The sequence below is a fragment of the Lactuca virosa genome, chromosome 7 (genome assembly GCF_052849685.1).
Source record: "Lactuca virosa cultivar CGN04683 chromosome 7, Lactuca_virosa_CGN04683_v6, whole genome shotgun sequence".
NCBI lineage: Eukaryota > Viridiplantae > Streptophyta > Magnoliopsida > Asterales > Asteraceae > Lactuca > Lactuca virosa.
In genome coordinates, this window is record NC_136432.1 from 202265879 (window position 1) to 202274096 (window position 8218).

Here is an 8218-nt window from a genome sequence, read left to right on the forward strand (position 1 = left end):
ATCCCAACGAACAGTCTCTCTCCTAATCGATTGACACGTCGGAAAACGGCCCCTTATCAAAAGCTATTTTTCACAAATAGAGTTGCATTAGACATGTCATGTGGACTTGAAATATGGAGCTCTCGACAACTCAGCATAAATTTACTTAAGGGTGTGTTTGATATGGGGTCTAATTGGGTACAAAGGGGGATTGGGTCCAAAAAAAACCAATTGGCATGTTTGATATTACATCTTTAAGTATTGGACTTGGTCCTTCATACACACCTGATTTGGTCCCCTCCTCAAAACTGGAGGGCTGGGACACCACTGCGCAAAAAACCCACACTTCCCATTTTGCCCTAACATCTAATGCGCTTACAACTTCATTGTGGCGTCCCAAGTTCCTATTGCTTGTTTTTTTTTCTTCCTATTTTCTTGCTCTGATTTTGTTGCTTTTTGTGTTGAAAGACTTGATGGCTTAATCATGTAAAAATCGATATATGCAATGAAGGTTTGATAAATGTGACCTTATTGGCTTGCGGCTGATCTATGTTCTTTTCATGAAGTAAAATCGAGGTTGATGCTAGAATGGAAAAATTAATTTGTGCAACTGCAATATGTTGATTTGATTGTCCTTAAATAGTATGTTAATTTGTTTCTCATTGAATAAAGAGTTTATGAAAGCATTCTAGCAATACTTGAGTCTTCTAAACAAAAACGATAACTTAAGTCTATTTGATTGTCAATGGTCAGAGATTTTAAAAGGATTTAAATGTAATTAACCTTTGAGATGCTACTGGTTTGATAACATTTTGTTGTAAGTCCCTTTTGATTTTTCATATCATATAAATTCCATGTCTCTCGATTTATATTGTTGTTTCATGCTTCTCGTTTATATATTGGTTTATCAAAGCTTATATTGATATCAAGTATGAAATTGTTGTTTTTTCTAATGGTTATTTTCATTTTTGGTGAATCCACCTACATTTTTTAATGATATTATAAAAAATTAATGTTATAAATTAAAGGGATAATGTCACTGTAGCACAATGAACTTTTGTGATTTGTCCGACTTGACCAATTATGTTTTTTTCTTGCGCATTAGGTCATCTAACTTTTATTGTACATGTGAATTAGATCATTATCGTTAGTTTTTAACCATTCCTCCGTTAACTAGTTATCTAAATTACACGAATGGCCCCTATGGTTTAAATTTCTTTCATAATTGGTCGTTATCAGCCATGTTTTAAATCACTCGACTAAAACTACCATAATTCTGAAACTCTAGGGACCAAACTGTAACATTGTCATCGTCTTCCCTAAATTCTTTTGTATCCCAACTTACTCGACGCTCCTTCAAAATCGATTAGAAAGGTTGAGAGAATTTCCAAAATTTTCATATCTTCAGTCGAAAGGAGAACCTACGGGAACTTGAAGGATCAAACCGGTCCTGCTACCTGATTTCGACTTCGATCATACAGTCGAAAGGAGGTTAAGTTCAGTTTCAGGTCTCGTCGTTTGGGATTACCAGGTTGGGTTCAGATGAGTTTTAAATTTGTTGTATTCGTATAATAAGCCAGCAGATGTGGTTATATCGAATTTGAAGGATTCATGTACCTGAATTATCAATCTTCAAATTTCTCAGAAGACCTACAAAGCGGTGCTTGAATTATATGTTTCGTTTCATGGACAAGATGAATTCTGGTACATGAATCCTTCAGATTTGTATATAGAAACCAACCATTTGGCCACCGGAAGAGCTCACGGGGCATACCGTGAAGTATTGGTGACGATTGACGGTCAATTAGTCAGATCAGTAGTTCCTTTCCCGGTGATATTCACCGGCGGAATTAATCTTCTGTTTTGGGAGCCTGTTGTCTCCATTGGAGCTTTTGATCTTCCTGCTTATGATATCGATTTCACTCCACTTCTAGGGCTTCTTTTAGATAACAAAAACCATTCAATCGGGCTTCATGTTGCTGATGGTATCTCGTTTTGGCTTATTGATGCAAATCTACATCTCTGGTTGGCTCATACATATGTAAACGTTGAAACTGTGAAGTATAAAGTCCCATCAATGGAGATCCAACGTAAATCTGAGTTCATACTCCTTGATGGAGAATTCGAAGTAGAAGGAGAAAGGAGTAGTCAAGCTACAGGATGGGTAAATTCAAGCTTCGGCAATCTGAAAACCTAATTTACCGAAAAGACCAAATTCAAGAGCAAGCTCAAGTTCAAATCAGAGGGAACTAAGAAAGAACTTGACCAACAGATCAATGCTTACAGGGTATTCAATGTTACACTTTGCCCCCTAAAGTTTCAGAATTGTAACGGAGGAATAGTTTTAGTTGTATGATTTAAAACATGGCTGATAACGACCAATTACAAATGAAATTTAAACCATAGGGGCCATTCGTGTAATTTAGATAACTAGTTAACTGAGGAATGGTTAAAAACTAACGATAATGACCTAATTGACATGTACAGTAAAAGTTAGATGACCTAATGCACAAGAAAAAAACATAATTGTTCAAATCGGACAAATCACAAAAGTTGATTGTGCTACAGTGGCATTATCCCTAAATTAAATTTTAAATCATAAAGGAATTATTATAAAAAATGTTGTTTGAGGTAATATAGTTATTTTGTATAGTCAGTCAGATACAAAATCAAATAACAACTTTCAGTCATAAGTTAACTTAGTCAAAACTTATAACCTAGTCAGCTTCTATATCGACTCTAACCCAATTAGCAACTATCAAACGATCCCTTAAGTTATATAGGATAAATATTAATATTAGTTAATCATAAATATAAATTTCAATCTTTGTGTATTTTTCTATTTGATATAAAAGTAAAATCAATTCAAGTTTATTATACATGAAAAATGTACGCTGTTATACTTTGTGATAATATAATTTATAAAGTACTAGGTGTAAAACTCATATGTTATACGGGTTTGATAAAACAAAAAATTAAATATAAAAGTTTAAATAAAAATTTATTTAAATTTGAAATTTTAGATTTGAAATTTAAAATTTAAAATTTGAATTTAAAAGGAAACATATTAAATACTATATGAATACTAATATTGTAATTTATTGGTTATTTTCAATTAAGACAATTATTAATTGAGGTGTAAATATGATGTGTTAATTAAGAAAAGATAAAAAAAAATGAAAAAATGACAAATGGAAAAAACATTTATTCAAAAATACCAAAAAATGACATGTGTCCAAGTTAATAAGAAAGTGACATGTGACAAAATTATTTTCATTTATTAGGGAGGATTAAAATAAAAAAGATATAGTGTATATTTGTAATTTGTTAAAAGTTAATTAATAAAATGGATGCTTTGGATAATTTATTTAAATTATAAAAATTAAATATATTGAGAATATACTTTTAAAGCTATATTTACCGTACTACCTGAAAAACTAGTTGTTAGCTGAAAAGTTAACTGTTAAATAAAAACTTAGTTGATAGCAGAAAAGCTAGCTGATAAAAAATATCGTTTTATAAAAATGTGTGAAACTAGCTGAAAAATATAAAATGACATAAAATGATATTTAAGAGAATGTGTTTCTATAATTAATTAAGGGGTATATTTGAAATTTTTTAAAAAAGCTCCTAAAAAACAAGTTTAAATAGTTTTTTCAAAAGGTAACTTAGAGCACTAGGTGTGGGCAACTAGATGTAACACCATTTTGGTGCCACATCACATGCCATATCATCAATGGTGTTATAACACCAAGTGGGGAAATGGTCACCATGTTGTATCTTGTTATGACACCAACTTTTTTTTCCATTTTATAATTTATTTTTTATTTTTTTTCGATTTTTTTTTAATTTAGACAAATATTTTTTAAATATAACATAGTAAATAAAACATAATGTTTAAAAATTATAAATAACATATAATAATTTTTAAAGATTAAAATTAACATAGAGATTAAATTACACATAACATCCAAATTCAAAAAAAAAAATAATAATAACATCCAAATTCAAAAAAAAAAAAATACAACGCTATTCGTTATCGTTATTGTTACCATAGAAGATATAATCCGCCAAGTCTTCTCGAAGTTGTCTGTGTTTATTTGCGTCCTGAATGTCAACAACGCGATGCAAATAATCTGCTGTTCCTGGTTGAAACTGAACGTGTCTGGGCTCCGTTGGGATATAGTGTGCAATATTTCGCCCTTTATCTTCTACTACCATGTTATGCATTATGATACATGCATACATGATATATCGTAGAGTTTCTAAATCCAATGGTCGTGCTGCATGTTCGATTATATGTCACTTCGCCTTCAGCACTCCAAACACGTTCCACATCCTTACGTGCTCCTTCTTGTCTTCTTTTAAAAAAATTGTCTCGTTCTTCAACCGGGTGGCGGAATGCCTTCTAAATACAACGCTATTCGTTATCGTTATTGTTACCATAGAAGATATAATCCGCCAAGTCTTCTCGAAGTTGTCTGTGTTTATTTGCGTCCTGAATGTCAACAACGCGATGCAAATAATCTGCTGTTCCTGGTTGAAACTGAACGTGTCTGGGCTCCGTTGGGATATAGTGTGCAATATTTCGCCCTTTATCTTCTACTACCATGTTATGCATTATGATACATGCATACATGATATATCGTAGAGTTTCTAAATCCAATGGTCGTGCTGCATGTTCGATTATATGTCACTTCGCCTTCAGCACTCCAAAAGCACGTTCCACATCCTTACGTGCTCCTTCTTGTCTTCTTTTAAAAAAATTGTCTCGTTCTTCAACCGGGTGGCGGAATGCCTTCACGAATGTGGAATACTGAGGATATATTCCATCTGTAAGGTAATACCCATATTTGTATTCGTTTCCATTCACCGTGAAAGGAGCATCCGGGGCCTTTCCATTCAAAAGATCGTCGAATATTGGCGATTGATTAAGAACGTTGACGTCGTTGTTGGAACCCGCAACCCCAAAAAATACATGCCAAATCCATAAATCTTGAGAAGCAACAGCCTCTAAAACCAACGAAGGTGATCCGTAATGACCACTTGCGTATTGCCCTTTCCATGCTACCGGACAATTTTTCCATTTCCAGTGTGTGCAATCAATGCTTCCGATCATTCCGGGAAACCCATGGCGTTCTTCATGCGCCGCATACAATTCTTGCAAATCATGCAACGAAGGTTTCCGCAAATACACGTCTCCAAATGTTTCAACAACACCCCTTGACAATGTATACAAACTCTCCCTTAAGGTTCTTTCGGACATTCTCATATAGTCGTCCATGGTGTCGGGTGACTCCCCCATAGCCATCAAACGAAGGGCCGCAGCACATTTCTGCAAAGTTGTAAACCCTCGTCTACCTCTAGCATCATCTCTTATTTGAAAAAATTCATACCTAAATATAAATTAACTACAGTTTAAAAATATATTGCATATGTTGTAAAATTAAAGAAACATGTAGTACATTTTTATTTATTTTCTATAAAAGTATAGTAAAGAAGCGATACCGGCTTTCTAAGGCGTTGGCGATTCGTAAGAACACATCCCTACTCAAACGAAATCTTCTTTTGAAGTCCTTCGCCCCGTATACACAATTATCCGCAAAGTAATCGCGGTATAGATGTTCGTGTCCTTCCTCGCGAAGTCTGTTTAACATCGCACGTCTTGTTAGTAGCGGGGCTGGGTCTGGTTGTAGCAGGTCGGTAGTGGAATAATGATACATCATCCTGAAGAAAATATCGTCATCTGAATCATCGGACGAGTCGAAAGGGTCCATATTTTTTTTTGAAGATAATTGAAACTATGTAGAGAGGAGAAGAGAAATTGTGTGAAATTTTTTTATAAAATGGTAGGTATTTATAGGGTAAATGATTTTTTTTTAATAGTTAATTTTTTTTTATACCGTTGCCATTTAAACGTTTGAAAACGTTTAAATTTAGTGCGTTTCATCCAGTCGCGACGGCAACGAGATTCAACCTCGACGAGCAAAAACGAGTAGGGGGGGCGGTGTTTCCCCCGTCACGACGCCGTTGAGGTGTGCCACCTCATCCTCGTTGCTTCTCGTTTGGCCCATACCGCATAATCTTATAAGCTACTTTTTGGTTTGTCAAACATAACAATTTAAAAAAAAAAAACTCAAAAAATAAGTTAGCTTGGCACGCAAAATGCAACTTAAGTATAAAAATATTATAAAGATTATATAAGTTTGGAGATGAAATATTGTTTTTATCATTTTTATATAATTTTGATAGAGAAAACAGTATCATACGTTGAAGTGGTCTAATAACTTTTATTTCTTGAGCATCTGCTTGGGTTTAAAGTTAATTCATTTACTGTTCAATGATTTTTTTTTTTTTTTTTTTTTTTTTTTTTTTGTTTAAAAATTTCTCTACAAAGAAAATTGATTTTTATTGTTTAAAATTTTCTCTACAAAATTTCACTTTTTTTTTTTAATTATGTTTATAACATGTAAAAAATGTAAAAGCTTTTATCTAGAAAATTGTACAGACGTAGGGGGTACAGAATCTAGTTATTACTACAGTAACCTAATCCAATTTTATGAATAAAACAATTTAGAATGCTAAAAGTTGTTATAATAAATCGACCAGTTCTAGTCTTTATATTTCAATGTAATTATAACCGGAAAACAGCTTGTCTATTTTTTATCCTTATTGCACCACTTAAGATGTTAAATACAAACATGATAGATTCTTATCATTGCAACTCAATTATTTACTAAAAACCATTGACAATGCTGTGGGGGAAAAAATATTAAAACCACCAAATTTATCATTGAACTTCAATTCAATTATTATCTTTCTTGACGATGAGAAATCAACATCCTCTTGACTTGTTGGACTTAATAAACTAGTTGACTTATACCTTTTTTAATCTTTGCCTAACATATAATTAATAAAGTTTACTATATAACAATTAAAAAGGTTTATATTCAATTATTGAACCTTTGGGTTTCTTAAAAGCCAATAACGAATATAACATTTGTAATTTTAAGTTGAAAGCATTATGCGTTTATAGTAAAAAAATAATAATATAATTTAGTCATTTGTTCATTATAAGATATAAACTTCATTTTAGGTTATAACATTGATTAACATCAGTTCTAAAAAATTATTTGCTATTGGAGGATGCCGGGTGGGTGTTCATTATGGTGATCCACACCATTTATGTTTACCTTCGTTTCGTATAATGTTATTTGGGGTTAAAAATCAATTTATACAAAAGTAAATTGATTGGTGTGGGTGTTAAATCTAAAATAGTCCACAAATTCGTGTATATCATTGGTTGCTCGTCTACATTGCTTCATTGATCTTGGTTTCCAAGTTAGGGCAAATATAAATCGAATTGATTTTTTGAAGACGTTGAAAATTTTACCACCAATCTCTCCAACTTGAAGCCTAAAACTTTATCTATAGGTGGTCGACTCACCTTTATAAAGTTGGTTTTGGAAGGTTTTGGCATCTATTATATGCCGATATTTGAATTCTCGAAAATATTTTTAAAATCAATGGAATTTTTTAGGAGTCATTTTTGGGGTAATGATTTGGGAGAAAGAAAGGTGAGATGGGTACATTGAAAAGTCTTTGAGTTGATAGACTTTTCAATGGATTTTGTGTTTCCTTGTTATGGGTTCCGGTAATCAAATCTTTTATTGGTGATGATAGCTATTTGGGCCATAATTTAGTCGGGTTGCTCCAAAATATCATATGGACCAATATCATTATCGTTCACGTTCACGCTTCTAAAAAAATTACAAGGTAAAGGTTTGGACTTCGACATTTTTTTTTGTGTCCGTGATTTTCACTTGATGTTGTTTCATTTATTTTAAAAACGTTTTTCATAATACAATCACAACATTTCATTTAACAGAAAAATACAATGGAATACATAAAGTGGATTATTTCAAAAACATTTCATAATAAAATCACAACATTACATCTTTTAAAAGCCAGTCAACCAAAATTCTTTAAATGCAACAGAAGCAAATTATATAAGTAAATAAAACGTGTCAAATGGCATCATTATTCAAATTAAATTACCCATAAGTGACTCAACCTCACAAAGCCAAACTTATAAGCTACTTTACATATAACAAAGAAATAAATGGCAACACATGCTTCGTGAGCCAATAGATTGTACACAACAAAAAGGAAACCATACAACCCCTAATGGGTCATTCATACAAATTATGATCCACATATAACTAAAATTCATCTATAA

At 32.4% G+C, this 8218-nt stretch overlaps 1 protein-coding gene and 1 pseudogene across 1 annotated transcript; one reads left to right on the forward strand and one right to left on the reverse strand.

The window, feature by feature from the left end:
* Positions 1–1603: 1603 nt before the first annotated feature.
* On the forward strand, positions 1604–2335 carry LOC145127467 (peptide-N4-(N-acetyl-beta-glucosaminyl)asparagine amidase A pseudogene; annotated as a pseudogene).
* Positions 2336–4672: 2337 nt separating this feature from the next.
* LOC145127468 (uncharacterized) lies at positions 4673–5636 on the reverse strand. Its single transcript, XM_079062659.1, has 2 exons — positions 5488–5636; positions 4673–5375 (listed from the first exon to the last, which is right to left on the reverse strand). The coding sequence occupies exons 1-2, from the start codon at positions 5634–5636 to the stop codon at positions 4673–4675; spliced, it is 852 nt and encodes a 283-aa protein (XP_078918785.1).
* Positions 5637–8218: the final 2582 nt, after the last annotated feature.

What these genes read in the sequence shown, in the direction of transcription:
- LOC145127468 (XM_079062659.1), bottom strand. Translation starts at nt 5,636, where the DNA reads ATGTTAAACAGACTTCGCGAGGAAGGACACGAACATCTATACCGCGAT. An exon ending in GCCAACGCCTTAGAAAGCCG is followed by an intron (nt 5,376 to 5,487) that starts GTATCGCTTCTT and finishes ATTTATATTTAG; the next exon opens with GTATGAATTTTTTCAAATAA.